The 17,013-nt window shown below is 44.3% G+C and overlaps 1 protein-coding gene across 1 annotated transcript in view; it reads left to right on the forward strand.

Moving 5' to 3' along the window:
- Positions 1 to 17,013, forward strand: part of RASSF2 (Ras association domain family member 2) — a 59,074-nt gene that overhangs the window by 9,444 nt on the left and 32,617 nt on the right. Inside the window, exons 3-5 of the mRNA XM_075855343.1 lie at positions 2,935 to 3,010; positions 6,395 to 6,546; positions 12,652 to 12,719. Coding sequence (XP_075711458.1) covers positions 2,935 to 3,010; positions 6,395 to 6,546; positions 12,652 to 12,719 — 296 coding nt within the window. The remainder of the gene's footprint in view (positions 1 to 2,934; positions 3,011 to 6,394; positions 6,547 to 12,651; positions 12,720 to 17,013) is intronic.

Genomic DNA, 17,013 nt, shown 5'->3' on the forward strand with positions numbered 1-17,013 from the left:
GTAGGTAGGAGAAGTGCAGGGCTGATCCCCCTCGTACCCCTCCGTTCTCTCTCAGTCCTGGGGCTTGATTGTAAGCCTATGAGTGGGAAGGGGGGTGGTTATGCCAATAGGAGGAGCTTATAAACTCATCATTCCCCCATTACTTCTTCTTTTGGCCGTGAAAATTCCCCGCTCTCCCAGGTTTACCGTGGTTGATGGCGGTGGTGTGTTTTTTCTTTTACACTCTGGTGATTGTTACATTTTGTGTCTCTTATTTATTTTTATTTTTTTAAGTAATAAAAAAATAATAATAATAAGCGCATTATAAAAAAACAAAACAAAAAAAAAAACAAGAAAAGAAAATACTGCTCTTATTTTACATTTTGGTTTTGTTCTATTTTCAATGCTTGATTTGTCATGTCTGTTTATGTCACAGCTGGCGGGGGTTTTAGTTTATTACCTACATGCTCTTAGGGATAGGCTGGCATGCAGGTTTTGTTGACCTCTGGTTTAGGTCATTGAGTTTTTGATAAATCTATTTATAGATAAAGTTATTTTATATTAAAATTAATCTAATTATTTTCAAAATAAAGCTGTGGCCGACCCCCGGGTCAACCCCACATTCTAAAGAAATTTGATGTTGGTAATATTATTTATACTTCTTCTCTACACTTGGTTTAGGTAGTTACATATGCACATAGTCCCGTCTAGGACACGCTGTGACATATTCTGCTTTCCACATTTCCTCTCTGGAGGCCCTTGAGGGTGTCCTTCACTGTCGGGAACTGTATGTAGGACATCACAGCAGTAGTCACCATTCTTAGAGCCACCTGATCCCATTTTGGGCACATCCAAATCTCCCTGTGCTATCCTGATTTGATGTGTAGATTGTGGGCGCTTAGTCCATACAAATACAGAATTTATTAGTCTATGAGGGTATCTCTTGCCTCCAGCTATGAAACCAGTTTGTAGTCTCTCTGGAGTGAATGGTTAATTTTCCTAAGGCTGTCCTTGATTCTGGCTTTGTCAGGCTATGGCGATTGGGATTTCGGGTACACAGTGTGTGAATGAAGTGTTTCTAGATGACATCATTTGCCTTCTTCCTATTGAGTTTATGAGGTTTTGTAGTGGAAAAGCAAGCGCTGCTCTATGGCATTTGTGTATGATGAGTGATAGCGACATCTTCTGTAGTGTTATCAATGGAGGAAATATTCGCAGCTCAGCTCTACAGCCACGTCTTGAGATGCCCAAATGGGTTTCTGGGATTGTTAGAATATGGTGTAGGTATGTAGTGTGTATTACCACATGAAGTCTTATCTTGAAAACAATGGCTAATAACCACTGCTGGCCAGAATAAGATTTCATAAATCCCATAAGTGGTGGACACAGACGGCAGTGGGTCCCTGTTCAAGAACAGTCTGCAGACGTCTTTCTCTCCAGAAGCTCATCTTATAGCACCCACTTTTATCTCTCTAACCACCCGCCATAATGGTGAGCTTTGTACGGTGAAGCCTCTTTGAGACAACCACCCGAAATTGCATTTAAAAAATGGAGTTCTAGAGGGGTGGTCATCTCAAAGAAGATGGATGCATAGAAAATAATGGTACAAAATAATCTGTCACAGGAAATCTGATCTGGATACAGGGGTGGACTTCTCAAAGAGCTGGTCTTATGGGGAGGTTAATGTAATTTATCAGTTCAGTCCCTTACATACAATCTAATAGACAGTAGGACACTTCTATTAAGGCGGCATTGGACCCTCTATCTACTGCACAGGTTCCACATATGGTATGTCCTACTAAAATTATTTTCCACCAGAGCTAGTATTAGCCAAGAGCCAAGACTACGGACAAAAATTCAATAATTTGGCTATGGTATTATATACACAATATAGCAGTTCATCCTGGGCTGTCTGTCCATCTGCAGTCTGTGGTCAGGAAGGAAATTTTCTAGTCTGAAGACATTGGTGGTAAAATTTATCAATCTTTCTATGCCTATTTTTCTGGTCGTAAGGGGCCCAAAAATCTCTATTTGCATTGAAAATTGTGTTTTTAAAAAAAAAACAAAAAAACGCTGCCCTGGCCACAGAAATCTAAGCCAACTCCTAGCCAGAATACCACCCCTTCTCCAACGGACATTAAAAAAAGAAGAAAAAAAAGAAAAAAGATGTACACTCATCTCACTGCTTCTCTTCACTTCTCCTCTCCGGGTTCCCTCAGGACAGCGTCAGGATGTTGTATGTGACGTATTACTCAGGACGTTGAATGTAGCATTCATATATGGCCCTGGCGCTGCTGGGCTGGATTGCGCACGGCCGTGGACATTACACCACAATTGAAGTGAACGGCCAGTGAAAAGACGCGTGCGCCTCTTAATAAATCTGTCGTAACTTACTCCAGTGTAGCAGAAATCTAAGAGTAGCGTACGAAACGCCAGTCTTAGTTCATCTGCAACAAATTATTTTCTTTCACTGTTTTTGCCGTCTTCTGCATCTCTCAAGGCTTTGCTGCTGATCATTTTGTCTCGAAAGGACATTCTTTTTTTTAATACTAATTAGTCATGAAATATGTAGAATATTATATACTGATATAGTGGACCCACTGGTTAGTATTCTGTCAAGGCTGTTCATATTCGCCTACAGTAAAAGTCTGACGTGACCTAGATAATTCAAGGACTCACCGCGCTTTATTTATACTCTGTGCTATAATCCCACTAGTGGAAACAGTTTATTGAAGGGTTCTTTAATATAAATGTGGATGTAGGATAATCTACTGCTTCAATGCATGGAGCGGGTGGTGTCTGGGTCTGGGGGTTTAATATTATCGTACAGTCCTTCCCTCCTCTATTGAGGGTGCACACATGATGGACTGTTCTATATATAATTGCTCCAGATTTCACTAAGGGAATTCGTAGTATTTGCAAACACATTTAATAATGCAAATCTGTCTTCTCTAGGAACGAGTTGCTTGCACATCTGAGGAACTATAATTTTTATTATGAAGGACAGAACCTACAGCTCCGACATCGAGAGGTAAAGAAATACATCACTATGAAATAGAGGCCTATATCTTCAACTATGAATATTTTACAATTGAATAACTGATATCCCTGTAGAAAACTTGATGTTTGTGAAAAGGTTTTCTGATCACTGTAAACTAATATGGCCTAATATACAGCTGCTACTCGGAATAGCACACAGATGACTTCCACACACACCTCCCCTCCCAATCCCACCATGGACATTTATTAAATCTTCACAGGAATACAATGCTCCTCATTTTCCATTAGCCCCATAGACTTTAAATGGCGCTGTACCGCCGCTCCTTTCAAACTCCTCCTCACGGCGGTCGTGTGGTGAGGAGGAACAGGCAACCCAGGACCCCGCAATCTTCTGATCAATCGGGGGCCCAGTGGTGAGGTCCCCAGTCATCATACATTTCTCATCTATCCTATGGTTTGGTGATAAATGTCCATTGTGGAAAACCATTTTAAAGAGTATTTTCCAACTCTCCTGACATGTCTGTTTTAAGTAATGCTTGGATTGCTTACCAAATAACAATTCTGAAGAATATTTTATTTTTTATTTTCTTAGAACTCTGCATTGTGCTATTCCCTCTGTTATTCCTCCTGGAAATGTATGAATAAATTGATAACTGGGCACTTCCATTCTCCTTGTCAATGTGATATTTCCCTAGACACACAGTGACAATATCCAAATAGTTCTGACAACACTGTTTGGATAGACTGTGTAGGGTCACACCGTATTGGAATGGCACAATGAAGAGTTCTAAAGCTCTGTTCACACTGCTTTCTGTATGCACATTTAGCGTATGTGCAAGGGAATACACCCGGTAGGTTCACTGAATGGCTCCACAGACCCCTATAAACCCAACAAATGCCAACAGAGTGTCCTCTGAGTGTCCTTTGTCAAAAATCCGCTAAACAGATGTACGTCTGTATACCTTTTTTCTTGAAGGGGTTTTGCCACTAAGCACATTTATCACCTATCTATGGTGATAAATGTGTGATTGCTGGGGGCCCCACCGCTGCGACCCCTAACGATCAGTAGAACGGGGGTCCTGACCCCAGCTCCTCCTCATTGCATGATCCTAGTGAGGAGGATTTTGAATCGATCAGTGGTTGCGCATTTGCGCTGCTGCTCCATTCAATGTCTATGCAACTGATCAACACAGCCAAGCGCTGCACTCAGCTTTCTCTGTCGGCCCCATAGACATTGAATGGATTGGCAGCGGAGAAGCCCTCAGCGATCACACATTGATCACCATCCTGCGGATAGGTGATAAATGTGCTTAGTGGGAAAACCTTGCATGGTTATAGTCATCTAACCCAGCTGTCATCTAACCCAGAAAGAGATCTAACAAAGAAAAGGCTGTATAGACATTTAGCAATTTGGCAAGTATAATATATTCATGTGTGATTTATTGATTTTAAGGGGAAGAGCTTTTTAATTTAATGCTCCAATGTCTCAGACAGGACTAACATGTCAGGGTGGAATCAGTGCTCCAGCAACTTTAAAGTAATGAGGATTATGCCATGCTGATATTATTTGGAGTTGTTCTGCCCATGACTGGGCATACATGGCTGGATTTTCTTCAGACAGTCTTGATCCTGTTGCATTGTGCCCTATTTGCATAATGGGTTAATGGTTGACAAACTATAGACTGTGGGTTGCGATGAGCTATAGTTTGTCTGTGAAACGCTGGTTAGAGACAGTTATAAAATTATTTATAGTCTTTTCATGGGCTGCAGGGAACCTGTGAAGAATTTGATTTCCCTGCAGCTCTCCTGTTCTAGCTGAGGACTGAGCGCCAATATATTAAGGAAATGCCAAGTCTGCCCAGGATTATAAATGTGAAGCAATTCTCACGATTTCTCTAGTCTCACAAAGGATGCTGGGAAAGCCTAAAAAGGTCAATTCACATGCAGCAGATTTGTTGCAGAAATATCTGACACTGTCCCATTCATCTGAATAAGGGTTGCAGAAATCTAGGCACATGCCGCAGAAACAACCCCATTCACGTGTATGACATGGATTTTGAGTCGCAGAAACTTCTTCAACAAGTTTGCCACGAATGAATAAAAACCCTAAGATTGCCCCTATTACATATTATGGACATTATTTAACATTCAGAAAATGACAATTGGTCTGTGGCACCCCTGAGACATCTTAAAGGGTTTCCCACGAAAGACATTTATGATTTGAAATGCCCAAAATTACTGATTGATACCAACAATATCTGTACTAAATGATAATGGAGTGATCCTAACCCTAAGGCCCCATGCACACGACTGTAAAAACTCCCGTAATTACGGGCCCATAGACTTCTATTGGCCACGGTTACCTCCCCGTATGCTTACGGGAAGGTGCCCGTGCCGTTGAAAAAGATAGAACATGTCCTATTTCAGGCCGTAATTACGGCACGGTCAGCCCATAGAAGTCTCTGGGGCTCCCGTAATTACGGATGACTACGTGTGTGCACCCGTAATTACGGGAGTGTTGCTAGGCGACGTCAGTAAATAGTCACTGTCCAGGGTGCTGAAAGAGTGAAATGATCGGCAGTAACTGTTTCAGCACCCTGGACAGTGGCTACCGACCACAATATAGATAAAGCTGTAAAAAAAAAAAAGACGTTCATACTTACCGAGAACTTCCTGCTTCTTCCTCCAGTCCGGCCTCCTGGGATGACGTTACAGCTCATGTGACCGCTGCAGCCAATCACAGGCCAATCACTGGTTGCAGCGGTCACATGGACTGCCGCGTCATCCAGGGAGGTCGAACTAGATGTCAAGAGAGGGACGCGTCACCAAGACAATGGCCGGGTAAGTATGAATGTCTTTTACTTTTATTACGGAATGGCTGCCCCTTCTCTCTATCCTGCACTGATAGAGAGAAGGGCTGCCGATTAGTGCAATGCAATTTTGCAGCCCAAAACGTGCTTGTAAATACGGGTGGAATACGGGTCGAATACGTGTGACCAAGGACCCGTATTTATGCCAGTATTTACGGGTGGACAAAAATACGGTCATGTGCATGAGGCCTTACGTAAAGCTGTTACACGAATCAAGCAGGCACCAGGACATCTAATAAGGCTTTGTTAAAATCTGCGTTGGGGTCCCGTTCTGACGGAAAGCTCAGACAGAACGTCAGAACGGGACCCCAACGCAGATGTGAACAAAGCCTTACTCATCTAACTCAAAATAGCTGCTTTCCCTAGCACTGTCTACAGAATAGAATTGTGTTTGTAGCTGATGTTCAGATACCACATGGTCCTTAAAAATCTGATAGTTTGGCATCATCCTGTTTCAATGAATGGCAGACTATAAGGATTTGTATTTGTAATCTTCTTCATAGTTATATGTCCTCATATCATGTATGTAAATGCTCCTTCCACAGGAAGAGGAGGAGTTGATTGTGGAAGGATTGCTAAATATCTTCTGGGGCTTGAGACGTCCTATTCGGCTTCAGATGCAGGATGACAATGAAAGAGTTCGCCCACCTCCATCATCTACGTCTTGGCATTCGGGCTGCAACCTGCTTAGCGAAGGGTCAGTAAAGCATTATATTTTGTTGTGGGTGTATTCTATGAGCGTCAAACTAGTTATGTGTATGTACATAAGTCAAATGATCAATAAAAAAACAGGACTATAGGCAAAAAACTAAACATGACTCCCACAAGATAAACCCGATGTCACACAATTCAGGTAATCAAGAGTAAAATACAGATCATATTATCCCGGAGCCGACTTCTGCAGAACAATTTTAGTATTAAACCATAAAATTTATACATATATTAGTCCTTCTCAATGAATTATAATATCATCAAAAAGTTAATTTATTTCAGTAATTCAATTCAAAAAGTGAAACTCATATTATGTAGCTTCATTCAAGTCCAGAGTCAGCGCAGCCGTCTACCAGGAAATTTTCAAGCACTTCATACTTCCCGCGGCTGACAAGCTTTATGGAGATGCTGATTTCATTTTTCAGCAGGACTTGGCACTTGCCCACACTGCCAAAAGTACCAATACCTGGTTTAATAACCACAGTGTCACTGTGCTTGATTGGCCAGCAAACTCACCTGACCTAAACCCCATAGAGAATCTATGGGATATTGTCAAGAGGAAGATGAGACACCAGTGTAAAGGATCTGCCAGACACAACTTCTGTGTCAACGCCCATAGGTAATCAGTCTGCACCTGCTTCTATGTCTGTGAGACTGACTCCATCTTCCACCACTCAGGATGGCAGGCTTAGGAGTGGGAGAGCCTATCACAGCCTGGCCAGACGGAGCTAGCTCCCGCCCTCTGTCTATTTATACCTGCCTTTCCTGTTCCTCCTTTGCTTGTGATTCTTCTCTGCTGGTTTCCTGGCCCTGCTGCAGCTGCTTGAACTACTGATCCTCTGCTTGTGATTGACCTTGGCTTTACTGACCACTCTTCTGCTCTGCGTTTTTGGACCTCGCTCATCTCCTGGTTTGACTCGGCTCGTTCACTTCGCTTGTTTCTCACGGTGTCCCCGTGGGCAACTTCCCCATTTCCCTGTCTTCTTTGTACCCTTGTCTGTTTGTCTGTCGTGCACCTATTGAGTGTAGGGACCGTCGCCCAGTTGTACCCCGTCGCCTAGGGTCGTTGCAAGTAGGCAGGGACTGAGTGGCGGGTAGATTAGGGCTCACCTGTCTGTCTCCCTACCCCGACACTACAACCAGACCCAACAACGCAGACGAGCTGAAGGCCGCTATCAAAGCAACCTGGGCTTCCATAACACCTCAGCAGTGCCACAGGCTGATCGTCTCCATGCCACGCCGCATTGATAACACCTCAGCAGGGCCACAGGCTGATCGCCTCCATGCCACGCCGCATTGATAACACCTCAGCAGTGCCACAGGCTAATCGCCTCCATGCCACGCTTCATTGATAACACCTCAGCAGTGCCACAGGCTGATCGCCTCCATGCCACGCCGCATTGAAGCTGTAATTCATGCAAAATGAGCCCCGACCAAGTATTGAAAGCATATACTGTACATACGTTTCAGTAGGCCAACATTTCGGTATTAAAAATCATTTTTTAAATTGGGCTTATATAATATTCTAATTTTCTGAGAGACTAAATTTGGGGTTTTCATTAACTGTTACCATAATCATCAACATTAAAAGAAATGAATGCTGGAAATAGATCACTTTGTGTGTAATGAATCTATATAATATATGAGTTTCACTTTTTGAATTGAATTACTGAAATAAATGAACTTAGTACCACTCTATCTGTAAATGCCTCAGGACACAAGTACAGCGATGTAGAAGTTCATGGAATTTGATAAATCTATAAATACATACAAAGCGCACATTGTAAATGCCATTATGTCCAAATTGTCAACCAAGGTCTGGGACACATAAAGAGACCTGAGACCAAGTAGCATATGGAGGTGTATATTGTCTGTATTTTCTGTGCCAGTACGGTCATACAACAGTATATATTGTTCATAAAATCACTTGGTAAAGGGCAGGGGACTCTAGTCACACAAAAAGAATAACCATGGCCGACCTTCTGTATATGGAAGACCAACCTGTATTCGTAGATTTTTCACAGAGATAGTTCATATTCAAAGATTTACGGTACTTGCTAAAAGCCCTGGAAGTAGAATTGGACACAGATCCAAAACGTCTTTGTTTTCTCTTTTGGCAAAACCCTTTCTCATCTGTATTCCAGATGCTTCTCCCAAACACAACAAAAAGTAACGCCACGTGTAGAAAACATCTGGAGCATTGTCCCTATTTAACCGCTGTGTTCCTAGAGAAATCTTCCCATGATTAGTTTAAGCTGTGTACAACACAGAGCACCCTGAGAACAAAGAACTTCTATTAAATTTCACTTATGAGGTGCTGTTTGGCAAGACACTACAGATATGGTGGTCATATGGAAAATATTTATTTTTGCTTTATTTAGGTTCACACAGAGTTTTTTGCAGGCTGAAAATTCTGCTTCAAAATTCCGTCTGAAGTTTTGAGGCAGATTTTGATCTGGCTGCACGTCGTTTGCCGTGTTTTTTGCGGCATTTTTCGCCCGCGGCCATTGAGCGCCTCGCGGGCAAAACTGCAGTGAAAAATGCTTTCTCTACCACCCATTGATGTCAATGGGAGTTCAGAGACATAAACGGCCGAAGATAGGGCATGTCGCCTTTTTTTCCCGCGAGCGGTAAAAAAAAGGCCTCCGTTTTCGGCCGTTTTTTGGCGCATATTCTGACACGGTTTCCGCGTCAAAAATATGTGTCAAAAAACTCTGTGTGAACAGGGCCTTAAGAGGTTTTTTACCCTTATTTATTTTTTCAATTTGATTAATATGATAGTAAGGGCGGATTTACACGAGTGTGTGCGTTTTGCGCACACAAAAAACGCGGCATTTTGCGTGCGCAAAAGGCACTTAACAGCTCTGTGTGTCATGTTCATATGGTGCGCGGCTGCGTGCTTTTCACGCAGCCGCCATCATTATGACACTCCGTTTGGATGTTTGTAAACAGAAAAGCACGTGGTTTACATATTTTTTTTTTGTACGGCGTTCACCGTGCGGGTTAGATAATGATATATTGTAATAGTTCAGACTTTTACGGATGCGGCGATACCAATTATGTTTATTTATTTATTTACTATGCTCTAGGGGGAAAATGGTAAAAGGTTTTCCTTTTTTTCTTTTAATATTTATTTATTTTTTTACATAAAAAACAACTTTATTTGACACATTTTTACTTTTTTTATTAGTCCCCCTAGGGGACTTCAACCAGCGATGTATTGCACTATATTGTGATTCTGAGAGGCCTCTACTAAGCCCTGCCGGAGGCAGCGCTTAATAGGAGCACAAAGATGGCGGACCTGGGGGCCTTCATTAGGCCCCCAGGCAGCCATAGCAACCATCCCCACCCCGTGATTTCAGTGCAGGGGGTGCGATGAGCTGTTAGAGGGGGTCGCCCCCTCTTTTTAACAATTTAACCGTTATTGACCGTGGCATTTAACGAGTTAAACGAGTGGGATCGTGCTCGAGCGTGATCCCGCTCGTTACTCTGAAGTGTCGGCTGTAACATACAGCCAACACCCGCATCGTATGGAGCGGGTTCACTCCGTGAGCCCATTCCATACTTCACCTACCCGAATATGGCGTATGGATACGTCAAATATCGGGAAGGGGTTAAAGAATTAACCATCACAACATCATGTGGCAGAAAGTTCCATAGTCTCACCAGTGGCATAACTACTGCTGTAGCAGCCATAGCGGCTGCTACGGGGCCCGCAGCATGAGGGGGCCCGTGCACCCCCCCATGGCCGGAGGCTCCACTAGCAGCCGCTATGGCTGCTACAGCGCGACGCCACTGAAGGGGTTGTTTCTACAAAAGACATGCATGGTGTTATCTACAGGGGGGCTGTATGGCGTTATCTACAGGGGAGGGCTGTATGGCGTTCCCTACAGGGGGGCTGTATTGCGTTATCTACAGTGGGCTGTATGGCGTTATCTACAGGGGGAGGGCTGTATGGCGTTATCTACAGGGGAGGGCTGTATGGCTTTATCTACAGGGGGGCTGTATGGCGTTATCTACAGGGGGGCTGTATGACGTTATCTACAGGGGGGCTGTAAGGTGTTATCTACAGGGGGCTGTGTATGGTGCTATCTACAGGGGGGCTGTATGGTGCAATCTATAGGGGGACGCTGTGTGGCTGAATCTATAGGGAGGCACTATCTACAAGGGGGGATGTGTGATACCCAGGGGAGGGGGGGCCCCAGTCAAAAGTTTGCTATAGGGCCCAGTCTTACCTAGTTACGCCCCTGAGTCTCACTGCTCTCACAGGAAAGAATCCCGTCTGTGACGGTGGTGAAACCTTTTTTCCTCTAGACGTAGATGATGCCCCCTTGTCCTTGTTACAGGCCTGGGTGTAAAAAGATCATTAGAAAGATCTCTCTACTGTCAAATTATATATTTGTACATTGTAATTAGATCGCCCCATAGCCGTCTTTTTTCTAAACTGAATAGCCCCAGGTTTGATTCGATTTTTTTGGTACTGCCCATTCCCTTAATTACATTGGTCGCCATTCTTTGTACCCGTTCTAGTTCAGCCGTATCCTTCTTATACACAGGTGTCCAAAATTGTACACAATATTCCATATGTGGTCTGACTTGTGATTTGTATAGAGGTAAAACTATGTTCTATTTTCATGCATCCCATGATTTATTTGCATTGGCAGCAGCTGCCTGGCACTGGTCGCTAAAGGTATATGTACTGCCCACCAATACCCCCAAGTCTTTTTCAGTAGCAGTTTAACCCAGTGTTTTACCTCCTAATACATAATTGTAACATTTCTTTCCTTGTCCAAGTGCATAACCTTACATTTATTTTGCCATTTCTCTGCCCAAACCCCCAGATTCTCCAAATCTCTCTGTAGTATTACCTTATCCTCCTCTGTACTGTCATTTTGCTGGCGGCAGAGAAGAAGTAATATAACTTTTAGATCATAACAGCTCTTCAGTGTCAACACCTTGCCTAACAGCTCCCCATATCTCAGCTTCCTGGACAACTGTGAGTAACACATGATAGGGAACTGTGCGACAACTGTTAGGCCTAAGGCCTTATTCACACGAATGTGTCCATTTTGCGCACGTAAAAAACGCAGCATTTTGCGCGCATTGCAGTTCCGTGTGACTTCCGTGTAGGGTGCGTGTCTGCGTTTTTTACCTTCGTCAGATTGCGAAACGCGCATTGAGGTGTGTCCTCAGGGGAATACTTTATTTTGCCATTATGTCCACCACAGGTAGCTAACCTATTTAGGGAACGTTATTACTTTTGTACTGTTGACCACTTCACCTCTGTATACTATGGTACAATAGGGAGGATAGCCCTAGGTTACTCCTGCCTTTGATGGGTTTACTTAATATTTCTATAGTTATTGTGGCACAATCCTGTCCGGTGTGACCCTCATTCTCCTGGGACTGTTTTTACTTATGTTTTTTAATTGTTTTTGTACTATGTCTGTTTTAGTGGGGTATCTCGTCCTCGGAGTGGGGACTAATAAAGTTTATAGATTTCTTATACTTTTTGATTGATTTATTTATTAGTTCATTAGACATATTGGTTTTGTGTATATTATATTTTTGTCTCATGCTATAGATAATGCTCTGATATATATATATATATATATATATATATATATATATATATATATATATATATATATATATATATATGTTACTAATTTAAGTTAAGAGTTCTGAGTTTATATTGGATATGCAAACAGTAGAATCCAGTTGTATAATTCGCCAAAAGGGAACAGCACCAATTCAAGGGAAGATTTTTGATGTGTTCGCCTTACCAGAGGTGCACCATCACTGTTGACCATAGTGAGTGGAGTGATGGGAAAAAACGATGAGCTCAGCCATGAGGTGCAGGTGGACAATCACATTTCAGTTTTTTTGGGCCGTGGGATCTTTTGTGTGCTGTGATAGCTCATTATGTTAATAAAACTCGGTAGGTTTCCATACAGTCCTATGCAAAATCACAGATAACACACCATGATATAGAAATAAGTTGGGCCAAATGGCATACTCTTTGGTTTCTCTCTATGTAGTGCAGCCTGTGCTGATAACTGTGATAACTTAAAAATCTGTTTTCTTCCAGACAAGTCACAAAGCCTGCCACCATCCCTGATATCCAGGTGACAGAGGCTGAAGATGCCCCACCTGTTGGTAAGTTGGCAGGAACATGTAGTAATAATTTTACATGAATAGATCTTTGCTCAGAATTTAAAGGGTATCATAGACATTTATGGCATATCTGCAGGATATTTTAAAAGGCCTCATGCACACGACTGTAGTCACGGGCCGTGCACATGGCCTTGTACATTAATGTCAATGAGCCTGGACCGCAAAATGCGGCCGTAATAAGACATGTCCTATCTTTTTGCGGTCCAGGCTCCAGGCAATGCATGGACCGTGGAAACCACGGTCGTGTGCATGGGCCCATAGAAATGAATTGCGGCCGAAAAACACGTTCGTGTGCATGAGGCCTAAATGTTTTATAAGTGTGAGTCCCGTGTCCCACCTGGGGAGGCTGCTCCTGGCCACTGCATTCAGGCGGATAATGAATGTAGATGTTGCCGTGCAGATAACTTTCCATTTTTTACTCGCCCAAAAACGTGCGAATGAGATCTAATAAGAATCAGAGAATAACTATCTGTAATAATGCTCAGGAGTACGAAAGGAACGGGTGCGCAGAGAGGAAAGTTGATTTTGCTATATTTATAGCACAAATCACCATGTCTTGCTTCTATCCATGTACTGAAATATATGAAATTAGGTAACCTTGTACTTTGTAGCTTCCTTCTTATAATGATAGATGATTGTAAATATGGTGCCAGCCCAAAAAAGGCTATTGTCTTCTGCTTGGCTACAATTACAAACACTACACTCAAAGTCAAGCGCTTAAAGGGGTTGTCTAATTAGAGACACCCCATTTCATATAGGGGCTGTCTCGGCAATCAGCTGTTCACTGCGGGTTTGGCTCCAGACAACCAGGCAAATGTTTTTTTTGGCACGGGTTGATGTACTATTAGATGGCAGCCGTTCAGATGATGTCCATATGCTCTTATAAGGCATATGGACAGGGGCTGTCTTCATGATCTAACTCCTCCATATGCAGTTTCGGGATGGAGTACCTTGGGCCCACCAGAAGAAATAATTCCTGGGGTCCACCCATCAGCTATATAGAAATAATGCAAAAACTCTTAATTGTGTAGTCAAACGTGTGTAGTAAACCAAAGACCAATATTACCACCACATTGTAATGATGGGGGTAGGGAAACGGACAAGTGAGCCCTAATCTACCCGCCACTCTGTCCCTGCCTACTTGCAACGACCCGCCCTAGGCGACGGGGTACAACTGGGCAGCGGTCCCTACGCTCAGTAAGTGCACGAGACAAACAGACAAGGGTACACAAAGCTAAGGGAAATGGGGCAGTTGCCCACGGCAACACCGTGAGCAACAAGAGTGGTGAACGAGCCGAGTCAAACCAGGAGTGCACGAGGTACCAAACGCAGAGCAGGAGAGTAGTCAGTAAGCCAGGGTCAGTATGGAGCAGGATCAAATAGTTAGAAGCTGTAGCTGGGCCAGGAAACCACATGAGAAGAATCACAAGCAAAGGAGGAACAGGAAAGGCAGGTATAAATAGACAGAGGGCGGGAGCTAGCTCCGTCTGGCCAGGCTGCGATAGGCTCTCCCACTCCTAAGCCTGCCATCCTGAGTGGTGGAAGATGGAGTCAGTCTCAGAGACATAGACTCAGGTGCAGACTGATTACCTATGGCGTATACACAGAAATTGTGCCTGGCAGATCCTTTACAGTACCCCCCCATTTATGAGGGGCCACCGGACCCTTTCTAAGTGGACCTGGTTTATTGGGGAAACGAAGGTGGAACTTCCTGACCAATACTCCAGCGTGAACATCCCGGGCGGGTACCCAAGTCCTCTCCTCAGGCCCGTATCCTCTCCAATGGACCAGGTCCTGGAGGGTGCCTTGGACCATCTTGCTGTCCACAATCTTGGCCACCTCGAATTCCACCCCCTCAGGGGTGAGAACGGGAACAGGAGGTTTCCTCGAGGGAGCCAAGGACGGGGAGCAGCGTTTAAGGAGGGAGGCATGAAACACGTCGTGTATTCGAAAAGATGGGGGCAACTCCAGTCGGAAGGAGACAGGATTGAGGACTTCAATGACCTTATACGGCCCAATAAACTGGGGAGCAAACTTCTTGGACGGGACCTTAAGGCGCAAGTTCCTATACGATAACCACACCAGATCCCCGACCATAAACAAGGGGTTAGCAGAACGTCTTCTATCAGCCTGAGTTTTTTGCACGCTCTGGGACGCCTCTAGGTTCTTCTGAACCTGGGCCCAGACTGCGCACAGTTCCCGATGAACGACCTCTACCTCGGAATTGTTGGAACTACCAGGTGAAAGGGAGGAGAACCATGGATTAAACCCAAAATTACAGAAAAAGGGGGAGACTCCTGACGAGTTACTGACCCGGTTATTAAGGGAAAATTCGGCGAGGGGAATGAATGAGACCCAATCATATTGACAGTCAGAGATAAAACACCTTAAATATTGTTCTAGAGATTGATTAGTCCTCTCAGTTTGGCCATTAGTTTCAGGATGGAAGGCAGAGGAGAAGGACAGATCAATCTCCAACTTTTTACAGAAGGCTCTCCAAAACAATGAAACAAATTGTACCCCTCTGTCCGAAACAATATTGACAGGGACCCCATGGAGACGCAGGATGTGTTTGACAAACAAGGTAGCTAACGTCTTGGCATTGGGTAGTTTCTTGAGGGGCACAAAGTGGCACATCTTACTGAAGCGGTCTACTACAACCCACACCACCAACTTGCCTTGAGATGGAGGCAAATCGGTGATAAAATCCATGGAGATATGGGTCCAAGGTCTCTGGGGAATGGGCAAAGAACGTAGTAAGCCCGCTGGTCGGGACCTGGGAGTCTTGGACCTAGCACAAACCTCACAAGCGGCGACGTAGGCCTTAATGTCTTTAGGCAACCCAGGCCACCAATAGTTTCTGGCAATGAGGTGTTTGGTACCCAGGACACCTGGATGACCAGATAGTGCGGAGTCATGATTTTCCCTAAGTACCCTTAGCCGGAATTGCAGGGGAACAAACAGCTTGTCCTCAGGAAAGTTCCCGGGAGCTGAACCTTGATCAGCCGCAATTTCAGAGACTAAATCAGAATCAATAGAAGAAATGATTATAACAGGAGGCAAAATACAAGCAGGATCTTCCTCCGAAGGAGGGCTGGCCATGAAGCTACGCGACAGTGCATCGGCCTTAATATTTTTAGACCCAGCCCTATAGGTAACCAAAAAGTTGAATCTGGTAAAAAATAGCGCCCATCGAGCTTGTCTCGGGTTTAGCCTCCGGGCAGATTCTAGGAAAACCAGATTCTTGTGGTCGGTAAGGACCGTTACCTGGTGCCTAGCCCCCTCCAGGAAGTGGCGCCACTCTTCAAATGCCCATTTAATGGCTAAGAGTTCGCGGTTGCCAATATCATAGTTACTCTCAGTGAGCGAAAACTTCCTGGAGAAGTAGGCACAGGGACGGAGATGGGTGAGGGACCTGGTACCCTGGGACAAGACAGCCCCCACTCCCACCTCGGATGTGTCAACTTCCACGATAAATGGCTCCATTTGGTTGGGCTGAACCAGCACCGGGGCCGAGATAAAGCGCTTCTTAAGGACCTCAAAAGCCTGGACAGCCTCAGGAGGCCAGTGGAGGAGATCAGCACCTTTGCGAGTGAGGTCCGTAAGAGGCTTAGCGATGACCGAAAAGTTAGCAATAAATCTCCTGTAATAATTAGCGAACCCCAAGAAGCACTGTAACGCCTTCAGGGAGACAGGTTGGACCCATTCCGCCACAGCCTAGACCTTGGTGGGGTCCATGCGGAATTCATGAGGGGTGAGGATTTGACCCAAAAATGGTATCTCTTGTACCCCAAACACACATTTTTCGGTTTTCGCAAACAGTTTGTTTTCCCGAAGGACCTGGAGCACCTTCCTGACATGCTCAATGTGGGAGGACAAGTCCTTGGAAAACACCAGTATGTCATCAAGGTACACTACAAGAAATACCCCCAGGTAATCTCTTAAAATCTCATTTATGAAATTCTGGAAGACCGCAGGAGCATTACACAACCCAAAGGGCATGACGAGGTATTCGAAATGACCTTCGGGCGTGTTAAACGCAGTCTTCCACTCATCCCCCTCTTTGATGCGGGTAAGGTTATATGCCCCCCGTAGATCAAACTTAGAGAACCATTGGGCCCCCTGAACCTGATTAAAGAGATCAGGAATCAAAGGAAGGGGATACTGGTTCCTTACAGTGACCTTATTCAAGTTACGGTAGTCAATGCATGGCCTAAGACCACCATCCTTCTTCCCTACGAAGAAGAAGCCAGCACCTACCGGAAAAGTAGAGGGG

Source organism: Rhinoderma darwinii, chromosome 3 (genome assembly GCF_050947455.1).
Source record: "Rhinoderma darwinii isolate aRhiDar2 chromosome 3, aRhiDar2.hap1, whole genome shotgun sequence".
Taxonomy (NCBI): domain Eukaryota; kingdom Metazoa; phylum Chordata; class Amphibia; order Anura; family Rhinodermatidae; genus Rhinoderma; species Rhinoderma darwinii.